This window comes from Podarcis bocagei, assembly GCF_964188305.1.
Source record: "Podarcis bocagei genome assembly, chromosome: 16".
Taxonomy (NCBI): Eukaryota; Metazoa; Chordata; class Lepidosauria; order Squamata; family Lacertidae; genus Podarcis; species Podarcis bocagei.
In genome coordinates this window covers 28510926-28535859 of record NC_138142.1, presented here as the reverse complement: position 1 = coordinate 28535859, position 24934 = coordinate 28510926, and the positions used below count along the sequence as shown (strand labels likewise).

At 49.0% G+C, this 24934-nt stretch overlaps 1 protein-coding gene across 3 annotated transcripts in view; it reads right to left on the bottom strand.

Annotated features, from left to right (window-relative positions):
• CDC42BPG (CDC42 binding protein kinase gamma) overlaps positions 1 to 24934 on the bottom strand; it is a 63437-nt gene that overhangs the window by 19981 nt on the left and 18522 nt on the right. For 2 of the 3 annotated variants that reach the window (XM_081174020.1, XM_081174021.1), the window contains exons 2-23: positions 19597 to 19688; positions 18924 to 19007; positions 18647 to 18742; positions 17986 to 18134; positions 17126 to 17219; positions 15871 to 16071; positions 14158 to 14406; positions 13051 to 13130; positions 12610 to 12716; positions 11812 to 11907; positions 11008 to 11129; positions 9642 to 9884; positions 8482 to 8592; positions 7651 to 7835; positions 6518 to 6608; positions 6010 to 6122; positions 4374 to 4482; positions 3968 to 4116; positions 2823 to 2911; positions 1915 to 1967; positions 956 to 1060; positions 528 to 602 (exon numbers count right to left, since the gene is read on the bottom strand). In XM_081174020.1, the coding sequence (XP_081030146.1) occupies positions 528 to 602; positions 956 to 1060; positions 1915 to 1967; positions 2823 to 2911; positions 3968 to 4116; positions 4374 to 4482; positions 6010 to 6122; positions 6518 to 6608; positions 7651 to 7835; positions 8482 to 8592; positions 9642 to 9884; positions 11008 to 11129; positions 11812 to 11907; positions 12610 to 12716; positions 13051 to 13130; positions 14158 to 14406; positions 15871 to 16071; positions 17126 to 17219; positions 17986 to 18134; positions 18647 to 18742; positions 18924 to 19007; positions 19597 to 19688 (2693 nt within the window). The remainder of the gene's footprint in view (positions 1 to 527; positions 603 to 955; positions 1061 to 1914; positions 1968 to 2822; positions 2912 to 3967; positions 4117 to 4373; positions 4483 to 6009; positions 6123 to 6517; positions 6609 to 7650; positions 7836 to 8481; positions 8593 to 9641; positions 9885 to 11007; positions 11130 to 11811; positions 11908 to 12609; positions 12717 to 13050; positions 13131 to 14157; positions 14407 to 15870; positions 16072 to 17125; positions 17220 to 17985; positions 18135 to 18646; positions 18743 to 18923; positions 19008 to 19596; positions 19689 to 24934) is intronic. The other variant, XM_081174022.1, reaches the window with a different exon arrangement.

Here is a 24934-nt window from a genome sequence, read left to right as displayed (position 1 = left end):
TTTAGCTCCAGGCAACTTTCAATCTTTTTAAAAGCACATAGACACACATACACATCCCCTCCTTAAAAGTGCAGGGACCAGAGCAAACAGGTTTCTTTTGGGTTTTTATTCCAAAGATAGATCAGCCTACAGTGGACCCTCGGCTTACGTTACCCTTGGGCAACGTAAACTTCGGGTTGTGAAAGCGGCAAACCCAGAAGTATTTTTCTGGGTCTCTATGCGCCGCACACATGCGCAGAAGCACTAAACCACGCCATGCACAGAAGCGGTCCTCCAGTTGCGAATTCCTCGGGATGTGGCCGGACCCCCAGAATGGATCCTGTTCACAACCGGAGGTACCACTGTATTAAAGCTATTCAACTTAACGAACAAAAGGCCTTTCCCTCCCCACTAAGCACCCTCCTGCTACACCATCCAGAGCTCAGTTTGGAAAGGCCTGGGGAGGAAAAAGGGCAGCCCCCTCAGAAGCGGGGTTCAGTCCAGAAACAAGGGAGGGAAATATATTTAGGCCAAGTGCTTGTCACTACCTTCAAGGATCCAGAACTGTTACTGCTCTCTGAAGAACCCGCAATGGATTGGGTGGAAGACATTGAATGTGGCACCTTTGGAGAGAGGGGAGAAGAGGAAACAGTAGGGAGAGATCATCATGCTTCTGTCTTTGAAGGTCTCCTGGCTCATTCAAACCTCCCAACACCCATCTCCTCACCACTGTCAGCACAATGCGTAACACTCAAACCTGTGCACAGCCAAGTGGAAGATTCAGGACAGACAAAATACAGTCCTTCTTCATGAAGCACATCGTTAAACTGTGGAACTTACTCCCGCAGGAGTCAGGGATGGCCACCGACTCCTTCATGAATTTGTCTAATCATTTCTTAAAGCCACCCAAGAGGAAAATGGCAGCCTCGCCACTCCAGAGCTGGCCTGTTTTGGGATGGCCAAAAGGGCTACTCACGCTGGACCGCAGGCTCCTCCGCCCTTCGGGGTGCAGCTGGACCTCTTCGGTGGCCTTCCGAGCCTCCTGGGAATCTGGGGCACCCCCAAAAACGATAGCATCCTTCTGGCAAAGAGGGTAACACAGGTAGCAGAGCGTTTAACTGGACACAATTCAGATTTTTGCTAACACACAAACCTCCCCAGAAGCCCTAAGGACATAAGAGCAGCTCTGCTGGGCCCGGCCAACGTCCCACAGTGGAAAACCAGCTCCTCTTTATGGAATGCAAGACCATCCATGGCTACTAAGCACAACGGCTATACTTTGCCACCACGGTCAGAGGCAGCAAAAACTTTGTCATGGCCAATTGCTGGGAATCACAAGTGGGGAGAGTTGCTTTTGTGCCTGAATCCTGCTTGCGGGTTTCCCACAGGCATCTATGTATATCTGGCTGGCCACTGTGAGAACAGGAAGCTGCAGGATACAGACCTCTTGGACTGATCCAGCAGGCAGGCTCTTCCTGCCTTCTTACGAAGGAGTACAATTCGAATTCCACTTCTCTTCTGAGCCCAGAGATCCTGCCGCTTGGTTTCTCCAACTGACATCAGATACAAGTATAGCTCACAACTTATGTGTATTAAACTTGTGTGCATTTTTTAAAAATAAAAAAGGGGTGGAAAGGGAGCGGGTGTCTGGAGAAAAAAGACTTTGGCAATCCCACCTGCCATTTATTGGTTTTTTTAAAACCACAAATGCAAAAACCATTAAACACTTAGCCAGCAGTGCATCTACTGGTGTTTGCTTTATCCATTGTCTCTAGACGTAGACATTCAACATTCAAACATATTATTTAATGAAACCCTTCCACTGAGAATTTGTGGTTTGGGCTTTATGAGCGATCCCCAGAACGTTTATCCCTTGCATAAACTGAGAGTCACCTTTTATACAGAAGACTATATTTGTTTCACAAAAAGACTTACGCTGGCACTTCGGAAGGAGAGGAACGGAATGAGAGGTCCTTGGTGTTTGGTGCCTGTCAGGAGAGAAGAGAAAGGACACACTCTGGGAATGGGCCCTGTTCTTAACCACAGTTGTCACTGGCTGGCACAGGAACCTGAGTCCATCTAGCTCAATACTGTCTACACTGACTGGCAGCAGCGGCTCTCCAGGGTCTCAGGCTAGGAGATGGTGGAGACTGAACCTGCGGCCTCCTGCAGGCAAGGAAGATGCTCTACCCCCCTCCAAGCAAGGGTGTTCCACTAAAAGGGAAGCAAGGGCCAGCTCTCATGGATCTGAATAAAGGCCTGGTTTGAACAGAAACATGGCTCCATCTAGCCCAGTGTTGTCTGCACAAAGTGGCAGCAGCATCTCCCAGATCTACCTGGAGATGTTGGGGATTGACCCTGGGACCTTTGAATGCCAAGCAGGTGCTTTGCTGCTGAGCTAAGCCCTTTCCCCATAGAATCCCCCAGGGTTTGTGGGTATTTTACAGTACAACACAAGACACCTAACCCTACGGACTGAATGCAAACATGGTGTGCTCACTGCCCTGTCCCCTCCTTCTGAAAACTTCCCCCTTCTTTAGAAGCTCTTGGAGGCCTAGACCTCATTTAATCCCCGAAACAACAACCCTGTGAGGTAGGTTATGCTAAGAGGCAGTGAGTGAGCTCGCCCAGGGAGATTTGTGGTTGAGCAGGGGGATTTGAACCCAGGTCTCTCCCAGGTTTTAGTCCAGCATCCTCACGACTACAGCACCCTCGGGCCTGAGCAATGGAGAGACCGGCCCCCTACATTCTGCAAAGGCCCACCTCTTGCCCCACTGTTGGGATATGCCATTGTGGGGGCTGTGGGTGGGCTGTCGCCATCCACAACCCAGCCTGAAGCTCACCTTCCTGGGACCGTCCTTTCAGCTCTCCCTTGGCCTTCTCCAGCTCCAGGCGCAGAGCCCGGTTCTGCTTCTCTGCCTCCTGCAACTGGCTTTGGGACACAGATAGAGGAAAAGATAAATATGACTTTATGGCATATAAGGAAATTCAGCCTCCAGTAAGAGGGGCTTCCCTTCACTCCAGGTATAACATTTAGAGGAGACGGGGTTGTGTCATGGACCCATCAAGGGGTCTTTCTTTGCCAGCTGGTAGGGGGAGGATTTGCAAAGTGCCCCAAAACTCTATCTTGCCTTTGTAAAAACATGGGGTGCAGAATTTCTAGCTTCCCTAGGCCTCTCCCTTCGCGTCATAGGTTAATCCCAATTAACCCCCGTCTCTGCAAATTATTGCACAGACTCTTGGGGAGGGAGTCTGCCCTCTTCCACTGCAGCTCCTCCTCTCCCAGTTAACCTCCATCTCTGCAAATTAATGCATAGACACTTTCTGGTGACATCATCAGATGCCCAGGTCTCAAGTCATCAGGGCTGGAGTCAGACATGGGCCATTTCAAAAGACGCAGGGCTGTCACTGAACTCTCTATTTAAGGAAATAACATTCAATCCAGTCCAGCAATTTTTCCCGGTAGTTCTTGCCCCTACGGAGCAGTCGCCAGGACTGAATGTCCCTGCCTTCCACCTTTCCTAAGGCTCCTCCTCTCCCAGATGTTTCCCAAGCAGTCTCAAACTGCGTCTGCACACCTCTGACCTCTGTTCTGCTCTGTGAGTTTTCAGAGAGGAGGGTGGGGGGAGCCTGCTGCAGTAGGAGAGGGAGAGTCCCCAGATTCTTGAGCAGCCTCTTGACTCCCCTATCCTCTGCTTCAGCCTCGGAGTCTGAGCTGCTCCCTGTCACCGGCTCTTCCTGCTCACTAAAGCCTGTTGCCCCTTTGGCATCCAGCCCCTGCTCCCAATCTTCTCCCTCTGATCTCTCCTTGGTGTCCCACCACCAATCCTCTGGCTCCGACTCTTCCTCCTCTGAGGGTTCCCCGGCTGGTGCCTCCCATTCTGCTAGTCCCTGACACAGCTTTGGGCCCTGAAACCTTATGGTGCAGGATCCAACCCTACTCTTGCCTGTGCACCACCTGCCGCCACCACCACTGCCGCCTGCTCACCGTTCAACCGCCAGGTGTGAGACCTTCAGCTTATCCAGCTCCTCCTGGACACCTCCCTTGGCCCGGATCTCGGCCTCCAGGGCCGACTGCAGCTCCAACTTGGCAGACGCCTCCACTTTCTGCAGCCGCCGCGCCTTCCAGAGGGTGTCCTGGAGCAGGAGGCAGCAGGGGGAAATGTCAGCAGAGATCCTGGGACTGTCGGAGCTCTTGGAATGTGGGGTGTGAAGAGGGGGAAGGGGGAAGAGGCCCCCATCCCTACCAGGGATCCTGAGCCTCTGGGGGCAAGGGCTTCTTCTCACTGGGGCAACCAGAATGTGGGTTGCAAAGGGGGAGACATGCAGAGGGGGAAAGAGCCCCCCTCCCCAGTTTCTCAAGGCGTCCACGGCTCCGAGACAGGCTCTCTTACCGGAGTTTTGGGGCTCTGTGCTCCCGTCTGCTTCAGTGCTTCCACTTCCTCCATCATGTGGGTCGCCATGGCCTGGAGGTAGCCCCTCGACTCCTTCTCATCACTCACCCTGAGATGCAGGCAAAGAGGCACACAGAGTTCAAGACAGATGAAAAAGGCCCTTCTTTTTTGTATATAATTCTTATTGAATTTTCTGTTTTACAATTTAAAATACTCATTTTTACATCCTTTAGAAATGACTTCCCTTCTCTTTGCATGGTTCATTTTACATATCATAAATCCCTGCATATTTTACAAAAACTATACCATTCAGTATTTCGTTATTGCACCCATCAAAGCTTATTTACACTGTTGAATTTATCTTAATGCTGCCAGCGTTTTCAGCTGTACCCAATTATTTCCCATATATTCAAATAAATGTTTTCCAATCTTCTCTAAACGTATGTTCTTCTTGTTCTCTTATTCTATATGTTAAGTCTACAAGCTGTGTGTATTCTACCAACTTAAGCTGCCGCTCTTCTTTGGTTGGGACCTCGCTTGTTTTCCATTTTGGGGCTAACAAAACACGGGCTGCAGTACAGTGGTACCTCGCAAGACGAATGCCTCGCAAGACGAAAAACGCGCAAGACGAAAGAGTTTTCCGTTTTTTGAGTCGTTCCGCAAGCCGAATTTCCCTATGGGCTTGCTTCGCAAGACGAAACGTCTTGCGAGTTCTTGCAAGTTTGTTTCCTTTTTCTTAAAGCCGCTAAGCCGTTAATAGCCGCTAAGCCGCTAATAGCCGCTAAGCCGCTAATAGCCTTGCTTCGCAAGACAAAAAAACCGCAAGACGAAGAGACTCGCGGAACGGATTAATTTCGTCTTGCGAGGCACCACTGTAGTAGCATACATAAATAACCTTTTTTGACACCTGGGAATTTCAGTCTGAATTATCCCCAACAGGAAGGACTCTGATTTTTTTGGGAAAGTACTTTAAAACATTTTTTTCAATTTATTATGGATCATTTCCCAATACTCTTTTACCGCTTTACAGGTCCACCACACGTGAAACAATGTTCCCTTCACTTCTTTGCATCTCCAGCACTTATCTCATTCAGTCTTTTTTTTTATAACACTGAAAAAAGCCCTTCTGCATGCAGCACAGAGTTAAACTATGGAACTCCCTCCCACAAGACACAGTGACGGCCAGCAAATTAGGTGGCTTTAAAAGAGGGTTAGACCACTTCATGGAGGGCATGGCTATCAGTGGCTACTGCAGGCATAGGCCAACTCGGCCCTCCAGATGTTTTGGAACTACAATGCCCATCATCCCTAGCTAACAGGACCAGTGGTCAGGGATGATGGGAGTTGTAGTCCCAAAACATCTGGAAGGTCGAGTTTGGCTATGCCTGGGCTACAGGTTATGCCCTGACTCTACTGCGGAGGACAAGCAGTGGTTAAATTTGCCAAAACAAAGGTGTTGCAGCTCAAGCCTGAAAGCTATGCCTTCCCCATTGAATCTGGGAGCAGGCTGTGGTGAATCACCAGAGACTATGGGAGGGGGACCCACTCTGCTTATGCTCAGGTGCACCCCTGTCTTCTTCATCACTGCTCCGTGTGACAGGCCTTACACAGAGAAGGTGCACAGCTGGTAACTCACCACCGCAAGATGTCCGTGATCTGCATCTCCCAGTTGGCAAAGGCTAACTTGTGGGTCTCTGAAGAGCACTGTTCTTGATCCTGTTGGGGGCTATCGGCGCCGAGTGAATCCACCTGTTGCAGGAAAGGAAAAAAGCAAAGACAGATGTGAAGAAGACAAGCTTCCCTCTTCCCTCTGCCAGGTGGGGTTGAGTGACTTCTGCAGGAATAAGCCTGCAGAGAACTTTGCAGTAAAAAAGAAAGAGATAAAGAGATGGCTTATATGACCATTGTGTTTGAGGATCTTGGAGATCTCATATCCAGGTGACAAGTATTTAAAAGGACAGAATCAAGGACTTGGAGGACTTCATGCTTTCAGCGTTATTTTAAGCGATGACTGGGGACTTCCTGACTTTTTGGTATCGCACCTGAGAAGTGTGTGGCTCTGGAGAAGCCGCCTGCAGAAGCCACAATCTAGAGGCTGCATCCCTGGCCACAAAGCCAAGAGTCACAGGTAAATGTATGCATACCTGGTCTCCAAAATGCAGGGCACTGACACCTTCCCTGGGCAGCAAACTGTGTGGTTCTTTGTGCCAGTCCTTTGGATCCAGATTTCCCCAACTAGGAAGGAAAGGCAATGAGAGAGAGAGAGAGAGAGAGAGAGAGAGAGAGAGAGAGAGAGAAGAGATGGGGAGTCAACTTTTCCAAACTGAGAGCTGGGGAGTGAACCTAAGAATGTGGTCTCTTTGGGTTGGATCCAGATTTCTCTAGCCCAGCGCTCCCCCTGCATGTTTGGACTACAACTCCCATCCACCCCAGGCAGCCAGGCTGTTTTGGACTACTACTCCCATCATTCAGATGGGGCTGATGGAAGCGGTAGTTCAAAATATATGGAGAGCACCAGGTTCGGGAAGGCTGAATTAAGCTGCCCCACTAGTTCCCATGGGAACTAAATGCAAAGAGAACTTAGTCTGGATCCAGCCCATAGTTCCCATTTACCACTGGATCACCTGTCCCCCCTACGCCATTTGCAGAGAATGGAAATGCCAGGATCATGTTTCTTTGGCCGGTGAAGATGGCATTGTGGTATAAAGGCACAAGAGTACGACTGCATCCTGACAAAAATCTACTGATGCCACCTGTCAGATTTTTATATTCTCTTCCTCTTAGTAATGTTTATTAGTTTTTAAAGCAAAGCTTTGTTTATTTCAGGGACACAGAATGCATGTATATCTTTTATGCATCACATTTTATACTGTGTTTTATGCTGTTTTTTGTTGTATCAATTAAATGTTTTAAATTTGTTGTTAGCTGCCTTGAGCTCGGTTTTTTGAACTGGGAAGGGCGGGGTATAAATAAAAAATATTATTATTATTAGTGGTATTATTATTAATGTTCAGAGAATCACAGAGTTGAAAGGGGCCCCCAAAGGCCATCTACTCCAACCCCCTGCAATGCAGGAATGTTCTGACTTCAAGTGTGATTTCTGCAGCCTTCTGGAAGTTTATACTGGGTTATGTTTTGCTGTGTTATTCTGCTGTGGCCTGTGGCCTAACAAAATAGATGCCATTCTAGTTTTCCTATTCCTTTGTTCTGACCAACCCACTGCACTCCATTTTCCTTTCGCCACCCCACTTCCAAGCGGATCCCTGCCTCTCCTCACCGTTCAGCCTTGGCTTTCTCCAGCTGCTCCTGGAGTTGGGCAATCTCAGCTCGGAAGGCCTCCTGCTGCCTTTCCCTGGTCTGCAGCGCCTCCCGCAGGCCTCGCACCTCCTCCTTTGTGGTATAGGAAACACTTCCTGATCGCCTGGAGCCAGAGGCCAGGAAGAAGGACGCGTTCTGTTTCACCTGCAGGGGGCAGCAAAGTCATTCGGAGAGGAGGGCAGATGCAAACCTACCTGGACCTCTTTCCCCAGAGGAATGCAAAGATATGCAGGTGGCCTTCTGGGGGTTTTTTGCACTTCTCCAAATTTTGCAGCACAGTTCTTGGCTCAAAAAAAAGTACCAAAACGCATATGCCAATGCACTTTTTTGTTGTTGTTGCATAGAACATGTTCAAAAATGCACCCTTTAGGCTGAAATGCATATTCCCAAAGCTTGAATTTTGGTGATTTGGAGGTGGGTGGGAATTTGCAGTGCATTGGAAACAAGACAGGACAGAGTGAAAATGAGATGGAATAAAGACGTGGAAAGGGCCATCAGATTTCAGGGGCAAAGCATCTGCCTTGCATGCAGAAGGCCTCAGGTTCAACCACCTCTGGCGTTTGCAGAGAGGGCTGGGAATGTCCTCTGCCCAAAACCCTGCAGAGCTGCTGCTGCTGCTGCCAGTCAGTGTTGGCAATACTGGGCCTCTACTGCCCTTACCTGCAAAACTGGCACAAGCCAGGAACAGACCCATCCCTCCGCCTTTTGCCATGCCCCCCTGGCATGATGACCCTCTTCACAGTGGGGCATCTCCCTCCCCACTTCCCCCACTTTGCCAAGCTGTATTTACCCTCAGCTCCTCCTGCTCCTCCTTCAGCCTCCTCAGCTGCTGCTCGGCCCTCTCTCTCCCCTTCCGCTGCTTGGAGACTTCGTTCATGAGACCCTCAATCCGAGCCTCCAGCTACAAAAGGGAAGAAGCACTTGACTGTAGATGCCACCTGACTGTGGTGGGGGAAGAAGGTCTGGGGGCTCAGATTTCTGGGGTCTTTACTGCCCTACTCCCCATCCCCAAGCAGCTTCTGAGGCTACAGAGGCCCAGGAAGTGGCTTCCTTGAGAGTTTCCTTCATGCATCCGTGCGATATATGTCCTAAGAACATCCAGCATCTATGGAAACGGCCCTAAAGAATCATAGTGAGGTTACAGGGAACCAGGCAAAGGGCCTTCTCGGTAGTGGCGCCCGCCCTGTGGAACACCCTCCCATCAGATGTCAAGGAAATCAACAACTACAGTGGTACCTCAGGTTACATACGCTTCAGGTTACAGACTCTGCTAACCCAGAAATAGTGCTTCAGGTTAAGAACTTTGCTTCAGGATGAGAACAGAAAACGTGCTCCGGTGGCGCGGTGGCAGCAGGAGGCTCCATTAGCTAAAGTGGTGCTTCAGGTTAAGAACAGTTTCAGGTTAAGAATGGACCTCCGGAACGAATTAAGTACTTAACCTGAGGTACCACTGTATCTGACTTTTAGAAGACATCTGAAGGCAGCCTTGTTCCGGGAAGTTTTTAATGTCTGATGTTTTATCACTTATTATTATTATTATTATTATTATTATTATTATTATTATTATTATCATCATCATCATTGAGTTGGGAGAGACCCATCTAGTCCAATCCCCAGCAATGCAGGAATATACAGCTTTCCCTTACAGGGATCGAACTTGCAACCTTGGCGCTGCAAGCACCACGCTCTAACCAAACTGAGCTATCCGTAAGAAGAGCCTAGCTGCTGAATCAGGCCCCAAAATAAAAATAAATGCAGGATCTAAGAATCACAAATGGTCTTCTCCCAGGTATTTTGGACTACAACTCCCATCGGCCTAACCTACCTCGCAGGGTTGTGGTGAAGATTATTCGAGGAGGGGGAGAATTGTGTCGCTACCTGGTGCTCCTTGGGGAGGAAAGGAGGAATATAAACGCAAGGAACGAACGGCGAAATAAATTGTGGGGGTACCTCTTTGCGCCCGCTCTCCGAGCGAGCCAGCTCCTTGCGCAGCCCCTCCACCCTCCGCGAGGCTGCCTCCGTCTCCTCCTGCCGCTCCCGCAGCTGCCGGGAGTGTCTCAGCAGCTGGGCTCGCAGTTCCCCGCACTTGGCCTCAGCACTCTGCAGCTCCTCAGAGGTCTCCTTGTGCTGCAGCTGTTCTTCCTGCAGCTCCCAGGCCTGAGCTTGGAGCTGCTCCTGGGCCTTGGCCAGATCCTGCCCCCCCCAAAAAGAGAGACAGCGGTGGTGTAGTGGTTAGAGTGTTGGACCAGGACCTGGGAGTGACCAGGGTTCGAATCTCCACCCAGCCATCGTGAAGCTCACTGGGGGTGTCCTTGGTGGCCAGTCATTGCCTCTCAGCCTGACCTACCTCACAGGGGTGTCATGAGGATTAAATGAGGAGGGAAAGAATCACGGGCACCAGCCTGAGATCCTTGCAGAAAAGGTGGGTTATATAAAGGAAATATATAAATAAAAACAAAATAAAGGCGCTGTAGAAGTTGGACCCACATGCTCAAGCCTCCAAGAGAGGGAGCCTTCCCTGCAGAAGGGGGCTGCATCTGGGGCTCTAGCTTACTGGAACGTAATCAGCCAGATTCTTCAAAATGTTCAGAAGCTCGAAAATGAACACGCTTTAGTGTAAAGCAAAAAAGGAGGACTGTTTCTAGTCCTCATTTTTAAGATTCCTGCCCCCCAAGCAACTATTGCTTATGATGTGGAATCCCCTCGTTCTCCTCCCATAGCTAAAGCGTTTGCCATGAAACCCTATTAAAATGACCCCGTTTTAGTGAACATGCAAATCAGCCTTGATTTGCCTGCTGCGAAAATGGGAACAATGTAAATTGCATCTCTCCAGGTGAAGAGTCAGGATGGAGGGGCGTTTTGTAAGAAGTGAAACCTGCAACAAAACATTGCAGAATACCCTTGCCCGCTAAGGGGAATGGTTCCTGTTCGACAGGCCGGCCGGCCACCCATTCCTTCCTTTTGACTCCCCACTCCCCAATCCCTTTTCCATTCTTCTAACATCCCATCAAGAACGCTCAATCCTTTTTGAGTTCTTCTGGGTGTCCCTAGTGTTTTTTCACATGTTTGGTTCTCCTCAACAAACATTGGGGCTCCCTGGAGGATGATGATAGTTTCCCCTTGTCCTTCATTTTGGCTCCACACACCCCATTGAGGTCCTTATTAGAGGCCCCCCCCCCTTGCAGAATCTGAAGGCTAGGAGCTCCTGGGCTCTCTTTGGCAGAACAGACAATGCTTTTCCTTGGCCAAAAACTACCACAACGCTATGATGGGATGGTCCAAATCCCCCACAGTGGACCGAGGTGGTATACGGTACCTGTAGTGCTTCATTCTTCTCCTCCTCCAGAATCCTCACACGTTCCTCCAGGGTCTTCACCTGTCTCGATTCCACCCGGTCAAGCTGCTGCCTTTGAACCTTGTCGCTCTCCAACCGATTCTCTGGAAGGGAAGGTACATGAGCCCCAGATGCAATCTAGAGATCCCCCTTCCCTTCCAGCTGCCGGCACCAGTGACCTTCTGAGCCAAGCGCCAAGGATCCATTAGCTGTGGTTCTTGCATAGCAGGGGGTTGGACTAGATGACCCCCGGGTTCCCATCCAACGCTACAATTCTGCGATCCTACCAAATGGGGCAAATGTCTTCCCGAAGACATCTGAAGGCAGCCCTGTATTGGGAAGTTTTTATTGTTTGACGTTTTGGTGTGTTTTTATCATGTTGGAAGCTGCCCAGAGTGGCTGCGGCAACCCAGTTGGATGGGTGGGGTATAATAATAATAATAATAATAATAATAATAATAATAATAATAATAATAATAATTTATTATTTATACCCCGCCCATCTGGCTGAGTTTCCCCAGCCACTCTGGGCGGCTTCTAATCAAGTGTTAAAAACAATACAGCATTAAATATTAAAGACTTCCCTAAACCGGGCTACAATTATTAATAGTAGTAGTAGTAGTAGTAGTAGTAGTAGTAGTAGTAAAAATAATAATTCTGCACCTGAAAGGGTCATTTCCCTCTGCCTAAAGACAGGGCAGGCTGCCCCCTGCGCCCTTAAGAGCTCAGGGAGGAATAGGAGGAGAAGGCCTTGCCTCTCCCGAAGCCCCACCAGCGCCCAGGTACCTGCCAACTGCTTCTGCAAAGCCGCCATCTCGTTCTGGAGGCTCCTGAACTCAGAGTCCTTGGCCAGAGTCTTGGAAGGGGATTTTGCCAGAGAATCTGCACAGGGGTGACATAAGGGCGAAAAAACACAATATGAGCTCCACGGTCTGCCTAGCCTAGCATCCAGATGCTCCGAAGGGAAGCCCGTGAGCAGGATAGGTCCCTCCCCACTGCCTGCCCCCAAGCCTCTGAGCCCCACAGAGCAGGAATGGGGGACCTCTGCCCTCCAGATGTGGCAGGACTCCAGCTCCCAACAACCCCAGCCGGCATGGCTAATGGCCAAGCACGATGGGAGTTGTAGTCCAGATCTCCACCTTGGCTTTTAGAGCCATTGTGGTTCACTGTCAGTGAGAGACAGGTCCTTCCTGAGTCAGTTGACGGTTATTTTGAAGGCCTTATTCAGGGCCAAACTAGACTTGAAATTTAGACCCCCAACTGCACAGTAAGCTTAAGGCACATGAGCACCACTTTAAACAACCATGGTTCCCCCCTCCCCAAAGAAGTCTAGGAGCTGTGGTTTTTTAGGGTGCTGGGAGTTGTGAGGAAACCTTGCCATTCCCCTCACAGAGCTACAATTCCCAGAGTTCCCTGGGGTGAGGGATTGGTTGTTAAAACCCTCTGGGAATTGTGGTTCTGGGAGGGGAATGAGCAGTCTCCTACCGACTCTCAGCACCCTTACCAAACTACAACTCCCAGAAATGTGACAGACAGACAGACAGACAGACAGATAGACAGATGTGGCATATGGCAAATAAGTACCTTGCAGTTTCCGGGCCAGCTCCATTTTCTCCCGTTCCAGGTGGCGGATTCTCTTCTCTAGGCGGGCAGTGCTGGAGGGGGAGGCCGGGTGCCTCTCACAGAGGAGGCTGCAGGGGATAACGAGAGGAGGTTGCAGGGTCAGGGCCCTTGTCTGTTTTGCATACATTTGCATGAACACAGCAAGCCTCGGGCAAACAACCAACGAGGGTGAGTGAAACAAATTGGCAAGGCTTCACATTTGCCAAAGCTGAGATTGAGTAGTACATAACAAGCAGTTAGAAGGCTGAGTTGGGGGTGCTCAAATCCAGGGTTCAAATCCTCTCTCAGCTACAAAGGGGGACCTCAAGCCACTTTCTCTGTCAGATCCCACCCACCACCCCCAGCCCCAAATCCCACCACATATACTGAAATGTGTGAGAATAAAATGGAGACTCCACATACCTCCCAGAAGTGAAGGTAAATCCCACAAAAGGCAGGTGGTGGCCAGAGAAGGCAGCGTGGGATACAGGCGGAAGTGTCTCCTAGGAAGGAAGGGAAAAATTGATAGAATCGCAGGGTTAGAAGGAACTTCAAGGGGCACACACACACACCAACAACAACAATACTTCTGCAAACCTTGGAATTTTCCTGAATGTGCTGCACCTCCCCTCTTGGGAATGGGTGGCACTGTTATGGCTGTGAAATTATTAGCACTCACCCCACCCCTTGCACATTGCCATTATTATTATTATTATTATTATTATTATTATTATTATTATTATTATTATTATTATTTAGATGCCTCCTCTCGCCACAGGCGTTTTCCCAAAAACAAAACAACAAGCGCAGCGAAAATATTAAAACCAACACACTTTAAAAGGTTATAGACCATTGACAGCCAAAGTCCTGCTTGAAGAGGAATGCCTGGCACCTAAAGATATGCAATGATGGCGTCAGACGAGCCTCTCTGGGAGAGCATTCCACAAATAAGAAGCCACCACTGAAAAGACCCTGTTCTCATGTCGCCACTCAGATGACGATTGCAGGGTCTGGGTCCGTTTCTATGTGGAGAGATGGTCCTTGAGGTATTGGGGTCCTAAACCACAGAGGACTTTATGGGAAAAACCAGCAATGTTGAATTGGGCCCGGAAATTAACAGGTGACCAGTGCAGTTGGGCCAGGATTGGTGTTATATGCTCAGACAGTCTTACCCTGGGTGAGCAACCTGGCTGTTGAACTCTGAACAGCTGAAGTTTCCAAACCACCTTCAGAGGCAGCCCCACGTATAACATCTATACAGTGGTACCTCGGATTACAGACGCTTCAGGTTACAGACGCTTCAGGTTACAGACTCCGCTAACCCAGAAATAGTACCTCGGGTTAAGAACTTTGCTTCAGGATGAGAAGAGAAATCGCGTGGCGGCAGCGGGAGGCCCCATTAGCTAAAGTGGTAACTCAGGTTAAGAATGGTTTCAGGTTAAGAACGGACCTCCGGAACGAATTAAGTTCTTAACCCGAGGTACCACTGTATTAGAACAGCCCTGAAAGTGAGACAAGCTCCTCCCATACCGACTCCTTGATCATGTCATCATCGACGTCGAAGTTGGATGTGTCGGCCGGGCTGGCCACCTCGGGCAAGTAGGGCGGGGGACTTTTGCGGATGTTGTCCCAGTCGATGCTTTTGAAGAAGGGGTGGCGCTTGAAATCCTCAATGCCTTTCTGGCCCAGGCGCAGCTCCTGCCGGCACAGCAGCCCTCGGATGAGGTCCTTGGCACTCTCCGAGACGTCGGTGATGTCCGTCGGAAACTGTAGGTGGTCCTGAGTGTGAGAGATGCCAAGGGGGAATCAGGGGGCGCAGCAGGTAACAGGCATCCTCCACGCTTCTGGGGGCAAGGAGGGCATAGAGACTGAGGTAGAGATTGCTGGGAACTTAAAATAAATCTGCATACTGAACTAGGTGGGCCACTGTCCTGATTCTCCAGGGCTCTTCTTATGTCTGTATCCAGTGTTTTTGAATGTTTGAAATAGGTTTTTCAGAGAATCAGAGTTGGAAGGGGGCATGAGGGTCATCTAGTCCAGCCCCCTATAATGCAGGAATCTTTTGTCCAACATGGGCCTCGAACCCATAACCCTGAGATTAAGAGTTTTGTTTTACAGTGGTACCTTGGGTTACATACGCTTCAGGTTACAGACGCTTCAGGTTGCAGACTCTGCTAACCCAGAAATAGTACCTTGGGTTAAGAACTTTGCTTCAGGATGAGAACAGAAATCGTGCAGCGGCGGGGCAGCGGGAGGCCCCATTAGCTAAAGTGGTGCTTCAGGTTAAGAACAGTTTCAGGTTAAAAACGGACCTCCGGAACGAATTAAGTTCTTAACCTGAGGTACCACTGTATTCTGAATTGTATTCTGAATTGACTTCACCACACTCCTTTGGGAGGAAGGACAGCGTACAAACTTAATAAAAGGAGAGGAATACCTATGCTCCCTCAGGAGCATAAGCAAAGATTGAGCCAGAGGAGAGAAACAGGGGGTAAGGGAGTCATTTTCCATGCCAGATCTTTTGGTCTTGCACCCCCACCCCCACCCCCAGTCTTGAGGGAGCAATAACATGTGGTGTAGCGGTTTGAGTGTTGGCCTAGGCCCTGGTTTGAATCCCCACTCAGCCATGAGGCTCACTAGGTGTGCCCTTGGGGCCAGTCACTGCCTCTCAACCCTAACCTACCTTATAAGGTTGTTGTTGTTGTTGTGGGGATTAAATGGGATAGAGGAGAACTAAGTATACCGCCTTGAGCTCCTCAGAGGAAATAAGGGATAGAAATATAAAAATAAAACAGAGAGACCATGTGGCTGAGTGTTCAAGCAGTGGTTCTCAACCTGTGGGTCCCCAGATGTTGTTGGACTACAACTCCCATCATCCCTGAGCTCTGGCCTTGCTAGCTAGGGGTGATGGGAGTTGTAGTTCAACAACATCTGTGGACCCACAAGTTGAAAAAGGCTGGTTTAGAGGGTCAGACTAAGACCTGGGAGAGACACCAGAGCCCAAATTCCTACTCTTGCCACCATGAAGCTCACTGGGGGATGAGCTTGAACTCAGCCACTGCCTCTCAGCCTAATCTACCTCGCCAACGGTGGGATCAGCCCTCCTCCCCCTCCCCAGCCGTATCCAAAGATTACACACAGAAGGCATTAGGAAAACAGGCCCACCACCAATTCTCCCGTTTGCTCTGCTGCCCCACAGCTGCCTCCCCTACCCCCATCCTGACCTTGCTCTGCCCCACTCACCTCGTGGTTCATGATCTTGCCGTAGGTCTCGACCAAGGACTCGGCATAGAACGGGGTCTCCCCGAAAAGCAGCTCGTACATGCAGACCCCCAGGGACCACCAGTCACACTCGGGGCCGTATTTCCCTTTCCTGTCCTCCATGGCCTGCAGGATCTCTGGGGAGATGTAATCAGGGGTCCCCACAGCCACAGGAGACTCCACCTGGGGGTTGAGGGGGCAGAGAAGGGAGAGAATCTGGACTCCAGCTCAGCTGCATCGTTCCCCGATGGGCAGTGCGATGTAGTGGTTGGAAGGTCGGACTAGGACATGGGTAGGCAAACTAAGGCTCAGGGGCTGGATCCGGCCCAATCGCCTTCTAAATCCAGCCCGCAGACGGTCCGGGAATCAGTGTGTTTTTACATGAGTAGAACGTGTCCTTTTATTTAAAATGCACCTCTGGGTTATTTGTGGGGCCTGCCTGGTGTTTTTACATGAGTAGAATGTGTGCTTTTATTTAAAGCGCATCTCTCGGTTATTTGTGGGGCATAGGAATTCGTTCATTCCCCCCCCCCAAAAAAAATATAGTCCGGCCCCCCCACAAGGTCTGAGGGACAGTGGACTGGCCCCCTGCTGAAAAAGTTTGCTGCCCCTGGACTAGGACCTGGGAGAGACCAAGGTTCGAATCCCCTCACTCAGCCATGAAGTCCACTGGGCGTGACCTTGACCTCAGTCCCTGCATCTCTGTCTAACCTACCTCACAGGGATGTTGTTGTGGAGATTAAATGAGGAGAAGGGTGTGCCCCACCTTGAGCTCCTTGGAGAAAAAGCTGGGATATAAATAAATCTCTTTCAGCTTCTGCCTTCTGGGAGGTACAGGGTTATAAAGACTAGGACTAGGACTAGCCGCCTGAGAAACAGTTTTTATCCAAATGTGATTTTGGTTTTAAATGCAGTGTAAGGTAGTCTCTGTGGGAGTATATTGTATTTAATTATGGGGTATCAGAGTTTTTAGGGGGTTAACCAGGCTGGGATAGCTGGGATAGCAGGCTTGTTGGTTTTTGAATGTCTGATGTAGATTTTTTCAATTTCGTTGTTTTGCATGGGACAATGACAATAAAGATTATCGTATTGTATCATATCGTAAATCAACCTCCTCTAGATTGGGGGTTTGAGGGTCACCACACCCCAAGGACCATTCATCACAGGTTGCACCCAAGCAGGAGGGTCAGGGTCAGAGTCAGTCCTAGTGATTCTCAGCCCCCCCCCAGACACTCACCATGCCATCTGAATGCAGGCGCAGGCAGGAGCCAAAGTCGGCCAGACGAATGTGCCCGTTGGTGTCGATGAGTATGTTGTCCGGCTTGATGTCCCTGCAGAGGGGGGAGCCACAGTGGTGAGCAAGAGTCCCGGGGGTCAGTGGCCAGAAGGGAACGGGGCCTGAAACTGGGACTCATTGAGGGTCTGGGGGCCAGAGGGACCCCAAGAGTCCCACTTCTGTCTTCCAGAGGAAGGAGAGTCTGGCAGGCTGGGATGAAAGCCACAGCTGGATTAACCATTAAGCAAAATAAGCACGTGCTTAGGGCATCGAGGGAAGAAATTTTCCATTGCAGGATTTTTAACGTTGATAGTCACAAATAGCTCAGCTAGGTATTCGTTTTCTCAGTTAAAAGTCCCAACAAAACAACTGCAACAAGGAAGACTGGATGCCTTATCTCAACTAACCATACAAGAAGATGTGTGACGTAAGATTAGTCTGAGGATCTGATCAAAGATTTTGCAATTAGAAAAAGGAGGGAAAAAATCTCAAATATAAGTAAAGTGAAAGTATACAAAAGTATCCACCTTACTGCAGGTTTTATTTCATTTCAAAAAATAAAATTTTATGATTGTTCATATTTTGAATTAGATATATATGGGGCCACCAAAATATTTTAAGTGTTTAGGGCCTCTAAAGGTCTTAATCTGGAAACAGATAAAAGGGAGAGAAGAGGAAACTCTGCCTGCATGCCAATATCTTCTGCTTCCACTTGGGGTTAGTAGGGAGACCAGATGCCACTCTTCCCCATTTTGGGAGTGAGGAAGCTGAGGCAGGAGGGCGTTTCCTTGCCAGTTCCAGAGCCAGGCAGACGAACTTACCTGTGAACGTATTGGAGCTGGTGGAGGGAGTGAATGGCCAGGACCATCTCAGCCAGGTAGAAGCAAGCCATGTCCTCAGGCAGGCGGTCCTCAAACTTGCTGAGGAGGGTGAGGAGGTCCCCTCCTGCGTAGTAATCCATCACTAGGTACTGCGGAAAGGAGGAGTGAATTACAGAAGAACGAAAGAACGGTGGGCTGGGGGGTAGGACTCAGTAGGGCTCACACATCCACTGACTCTCTGTTGCCTTCAAACGAGGAAGGTCCTGGGTTCTAATCTCCGCCATCTCCAGTTTACCAGAGAGGAGGGCTGGGGGAAATCTCCTCTCTGCCCAAGACGAAACAAAGGTTGGATGGCCACCTGCCAGGAACTCTTCAGTTTAGTTGTGATTCTTGCATTGCAGGGGGCTGGGCTGGATGACCTTTGGGGGTACCCTCTGCTATAATTCTAAGACCCGAGAGCAGTGTTAGCCAACCTGGTGTCCCCTCCAGGTGTTTTGGGAAGCCCCAGCCAGCCAGGGCCAATAATCAGGGGCAATGACCCTTGCAGCCCAAAACACCTTGAGGTCACCAAGGTGAGGAAGATGGCATGATGCCTTCCGATAGAAAAGTCTCTCCCACCTCCCATTTCTCCCCCAGCACTGCATTGTGCAATGAGGCTCACCAGGTAGTGATCGTCCTGGAAGGCAAAGTGCAAGGTGGTGATCCATTGCCTGTCCCCGCGGACCAGCACATCTCTCTCCTCCCGGAAGCAAGCCGTCTGCAGGGAGGAAAAGGCAGAGAGAAAGGAGCTAAGATCTAAAGGGAATTCATTTTATTTTTCGTTTCTGGCTCCCCACTCTTGTGCTAAATGGACCCCCCCAAAGGCTCTGTACTCATCAGCCTTGAAAGAAACGTCTTCTGCTTCTCAGACAGGTCCTGGCACATGACGGGGCACATACCTCTGCTCTCTTCAACATTTCCCATTTGTGTAGAATCTTCATGGCATAAACCTCCTCTGTCTGTTTCATTCTCACAACCGCCACCTGGTGCAGAGAAGGGACAACAACACTTAGACCGTCACCCATTTTCTCCCCAGCCTACTCTGGTGGCAGACTTTGGGTCATCATTAAAGCACAGCCAATTGTCCATGATAGAGTACACTGTTTTAAAAAGTGACCATCATGCTTTCTGGTGCAAAAACCTCTGGCCCATCTTTGCCAGTGTGGCTGGGCGATAGCCAGTAAGATTAGATTGGACCTCTAGGCTCAGAAATATACCTCTGCCTCCCCCAGACCCTGTGGGGTGGGGCTGAGGGTCTCGTAACGCCTGGGATTTTGGAAAAAGGATGCATTCCTTTGCAGATCAATTCAGAACCTGCCCTTTCTGAACTTAAAAGAATGAAGGGCCACTATCCCAGGCATTTGCCCATAAGGAATATGCCCATGGGACTTACACCTGCGTAAACTTGCAAAGAATTGTCCTGGATCAAATTTATTCCAGCAAAAGCTTCAGACAGGGAAGGGGAGGGTATGGTCTCATCCTTTAAAATTCTGTAGCAGGGAGTGAGGGCATCCTCGCAGGGCAGGTGTTTTTATGTCCCCCTCAAAGACAGCGCCCGCCACTGGCACTCACCTCGCCAAAAGCCCCTCGTCCAATCACCTTCAGGATCTCAAAGTCATCCCTTCGCAAGCGCAGCTGCTTGGCCTTGGTGGCGAAAGGGGAGGCTGGAAGAAGAATAAGAGACAGGAAGGGCCCCCCTGGTTTTACTGGGGTATCCATTGGCCGTAATTATAGAAGAAAAAGATGAGTACATGAAGACTCTCTCCAAAACCGGCCCTCATGTACACTGGCACTGTTCCACATAATACCTGCCTGTTCCACATTTGTAAGGACTCAGTCTGTTAGTGTGGCAGTACCTAAATTTCGGAACTCCCTCCCTACAGTACTCTTTTCAGCATCTTCTAAAAACATTATCATTTGGACAAGCCCACCCAGCTGTTTAGCCGATTCCAGTTTTAGTCTATTGTTATTTTAGCTTTTTGAAAGTCTTATATTCTTGTTGTTCATTTTTCTTATTGACAATTTCATTGTTTTATCTCTTTTGTAAACCACTTTGAGGTTTTTTAAAAAATAATCAAGTGGTGTATACATTTAATGGGACCCTAAACTGTCACTGTCACAGAGCCTTTCGTTGTTAAAAAAACAACATCCAGACACATTTCCTGCTCATCCTATAGCCTCTGAGCACCTGCGTATGGTTTCTCAGACCCAAATCTCTTCCTCCGCACAGTCCCTGCAATACTGTAGCTGGGACAGGTCAGTGATATATGAGCAATTCGAAAGTGAAATGCTTTGCAAATTCTGAAATTTTGATTTCCCCTTACAAAGCTGCAGAGCTTTCACGCTCAGCCAAAATTCAGCAAAGCTGTTGAATTCAGGAAACAGGAGATGACTCGCTCTAGTTGTTAATTCTAAACCTCCAGTTCGTACAGCCAACCTCTTGCAAAGCTTATCCTAAGCTGCAGGCACCAGTCTGGTTTATGTGCAACCCAAAGTGACGCCAGCAAAAGCTTTTATTCCTATTTTTATTTTTGTCTATTTAGTCATTTTTGTCTCTTCAGCCAGAAACAGCTCCCAGAGTAGTAGCAATGGTAATAAGGTGGTCCTTGCCCTCCTGGCTAGGGTTCTTCGTGATGTATATAACTTCATTTTTTTTATCCAGCAGCTCCAAAACTGCACAAGAGCATGGCAGGGGGAGGTTTATAACAACCCTGGCATGTAGCCCCACTGTTGTGATCACAAGCTGCAGTTCCAACGAAGCCATGCCGGAGATCTCTAAACACAAGTCAAAGGAAGCCAACCAACTCTGAAGCGACTTTTCGGATGACACCATCCATCAAAGAATTAAGCATGCAGAAAATATTTTGTGTATTTTACAGTTGAGAAACAAGAGACAGGTGTCTTGATCCGTGTGTGGACGCTATTTATTTAGTTATATTCTCAAAGCAAACAGCCTTGACAAAGCGGATTATAATACAGCTAAGCTTGGTGCAAAACAATGTAATTTAATTACAAAAAACAACAACGGAACAATTTCCTGAGTCTTTGCAGTTGCGCAACTAAGGGGTGGAGGGTTTTTTGGGGGAGGGTATGTTATTGGACTACAGATCTCATAATTCCTGACCACTGGCCCTGCTGTCTGAGGCTGCTGGGAGTTCATAAAGACCTGGGAGAACGCAGGTGACCCATCCCTGAAGTACATGGGGGGGGGGCAAGTGGGTTCCTGATTAACAGCAGCAAAATGCGGAATGGATCGTTTCTGAAATTGCCTGGCAGAGCTGGCCAGGATAGTGTGGCCAACTCACAGCAGCAGCAGGAAGCCTGTGATGTCATTGGACTCCAACTCCCATCATCCCCTGCCAATGGTCAGGGATGATGGGAGCTTGAGTCCAACAAGCACTGAAAGGTGCACACATTTCTCATCCCATCCCATTAACAGTCCCTTCAAGTGTCCCTATTTTCCAGGGACATTCCCGAATTTACAGAAGCCATCCCGGTTTCTAGTCCAGGATCATGTTCTCATAGTGGCCAATCAGATGTCCCAATGAGAAACCCGCAAGCAAGATCTGAGCACAAGAGCCTTCTTGGTGGGAAGGTATGAACCAGAAGCTAGATTTCCGTCTTTTGCTGCGCAAGGAACAGGAGGCAGCCGAGGTCCATTTTCCATCACCCCCTTTAGAGCCTTTAAAGCAGGCCACAATCCCAGCATGCTGATTTGCACACCTCCTTGCCTAACCCAGGCATGGCCAAACTTGGCCCGCCGGCTGTTTTGGGACTACAATTCCCATCATCCCTGACAGCTGGTTCTGTTAGCTAGGGAGGATGGGAGTTGTAGTCCCAAAACAGCTGGAGGGCCAAGTTTGGCCATGCCTGCTCTAACCACTAGGTATCACTCCTACCAAAGCTGAAGCCCTGCTCGTCACACTCTTTCCCTGTTAGGAACACTCCGAGAGAGGCTGCTAAGCTCTGCCTGTGGCGTGAAAAGCCGCTGTGATCCAACTTGCTCACCTGCCCCTTTCGGTGCCCGGGGTGGGGCCCTATGCCTGCATGCCCCATCATGCCACCCTTGGCAGCCTTACGCACGCGGTGGCACCTGTCTCTTCCTGTATGGGCCGCCGAGGCATCTCTGAGAAGGAAGGAGGCAGAGCGACTAGCTGGGAGAAGGAGCGTCGGAGCAGGGCTGGAGCACCGCCAGCCTCCTGCGCTCCAAGCATGAAATGCAGGGTCAGGCCCAGATCTGGAGCCTCAGCTTTGGGACAGAGTGGGGAAGCAGTTCTCCCTTTAAGCAGAACAAGTATTGCTGCAGAGCGAAGACAGCAAAACCGGGGGTCCAGGGATTAGGTTTGGAGACTCTCTCTTTCCCCTATCCAGAACAAGCCGATTCATGGAAGGCTCTAAAGCTGCTCCTGTGCATTGCAACAACCAACTGGTCTCGGTGCAGAATTTGCACACCCAACCATTCTGGGAAGGAGAAGTCACACTGGAACACACTAAACCACCTTCCCCAGTATACTGCTTCCGTCAGAGGTGCACAGCAGGCACTATAGAAACTTCTGTCGGCTACAGGACACAAATCCTGCTTGGGAACATCATGGGCACCTGTTTGGCCGCTGTGAGAACAGGAGGCTGGACTGGATTGGCCCCCTGTGGCCTGATCCAGTGGTCTCTTCTGATGTTCTTATGTACAGCAGGGGTGAGGAGCCTCTGAATTTCCAGATATTGTTGAACTCCCATCTCCCTTGACAATTGCCTTGATGGGAACTGGGAGTCCAGCAACATCTAGCGAGCCTCAGGCCCACCTCGCCCCCCAGGCGACCAGGTCTCTTGGCAGGAGGACATTAAGCAGGAGGCTACTTAAGAGCTGATGAATTGCCCAAGCCTTGAGGTGCATGATTAACAGAAAAACCTCCCCTTCCCTCCAGCGCCTAACTTGTAGAAAACGGGAGATGTGCTAGGGCTAGGTGAACATTGGACCTTTGGCCCCTTATTCCAGAGGTATGGGGGACAGTTGGGGTGATCTTAATGGCGGGACTGCACTCTGCTCAACCTCAGAGGCACTGTTTTTCAGTCGTCATTTGGCAATGCGGGAAACTAACCCCCGGTCCTGAAAGCAGGCAAGTTTGCTGGCCAAAATAAGCCCAGCACACTCCTTTTCCCGTACATAAAATTAATCAAGCTGTACAATCTGCCTCAGGCTTGGAACAGGTGGAAAGTGACAGGCGCTGCCAATTTCATTAAGGGATCTCTTTCTCTCTGTCTCTCAAAAGCAACAACATTTGCAGGGTTTTGCTGGGTGAGAAGAAAAACCTAAGGAGAGGCTGCTGGGTCAGGCCAGTGGCCCATCCAGACCAGGCTCCTGTTCTCACAGGGGCCAACTAGATGCCCCAGTGGGAAACTTGCAAGCAGGATTCAGGCCCAAGAGCCCTCTCCTCTCCTGTGGTTTTTAGTAACTGGTCTTCAGAAGAGACAGAGCCTAGCCATTGTGGCTAGAAGTCAGTGATAGCCTTTTCCTCCTGCAGGGATTTTGCCCCATCCTTTTTTAAAGCCACCCAGGTTGGTGGCCAGCACTGCCTCCAGTGGCAGTGAGTTCTGTAGTTTAATAATAATAATAATAATAATAATAATAATAATAATAATAATAATAATTTATATTCCACCCTCCCTGGCCAGAGCCAGGCTCAGGGTGGCTAACACCAATAAAATCACAGTAAAAACATAATGGGGGGGGACCCCAATTTAAAATACAGGTTAAAAAGCAATTTAAAATGCAGCCTCATTTTAAAAGTAGCCGATAGATCAAGACCATAAGGGGGGAGAAACATAAGGGTCAGACTGAGTGCAAACCAAAGGCCAGGCGGAACAGCTCTGTCTTGCACGCCCTGCGGAAAGATGTCATGTCCCGCAGGGCCCTAGTCTCTTGTGACAGAGCGTTCCACCAAGTCGGGGCCAGTACTGAAAAGGCCCTGTCCCTAGCTGAGACCAATCTAACCACCTTGCGACCTGGGACCTCCAAAATGTTGTCATTTGTAGAACTTTTTTTATGTACGCGACTACAGCAGCAAGAATACTTATTGCAAAATATTGGAAGACACAAGATTTGCCCACACTGGAAGAGTGGCAGACGCAATTGATGGACTATATGGAACTGGCTGAAATGACTGGCAGAATCCGAGATTTGGGAGAAGAAACAATGGAAGAGGACTGGAAAAAATTCAAGGACTATTTACAAAAACAATATAAGTTGTATGAATGTTAAGAAGTTGCACGATTCAGAAAAATACGGCTCCAGTAATTTGATTTTGAGATACAGAAAATTAAGTTATAAGTAAGAAAAGGTCGAAATTTAAAGTAATATTATGTTTAATTTAAGGTATAAATAATTGACAAAAACTACTTTAAATTTAGAAATATAACATTTGAAAAGTACAAAATAAGGTATGAAACAAGGTAATAATTTGCTGGTATTTTTTATTACAAAGAACGCAGGGTAAGGGAGATGTGAGGAAGTCCAGTTAGTTATATAAAAAATGTTTTGAACAATTGGGGTTTTTTTCTTTTTTCTTTTCTATATTGTTTGTTTTTCTTTTCTATATTATTTGTATTTGTTTTTCTGTTTGTTATCTTTTTGGTGAAGGGATCTTATGTGTTTATTCTTTACTTTGTGTTTGAAAACTTAATAAAATATATAAAAAAAAAATGTTGTCATTTGTGGACCTTAAGGTCCTCCGTGGGGCATACCAGGAGAGGCAGTCCCGTAGGTATGTGGGTCCTAGGCCGCATAGGGCTTTAAAGGTCAAAACCAGCACCTTAAACCTGACCCTGTACTCCTTCGGGAGCCAGTGCAGTTGGTAAAGCACTGGATGAACGTGATCCCGTGGCAAGGACCCCGTAAGGAGCCTCGCTGCGGCAT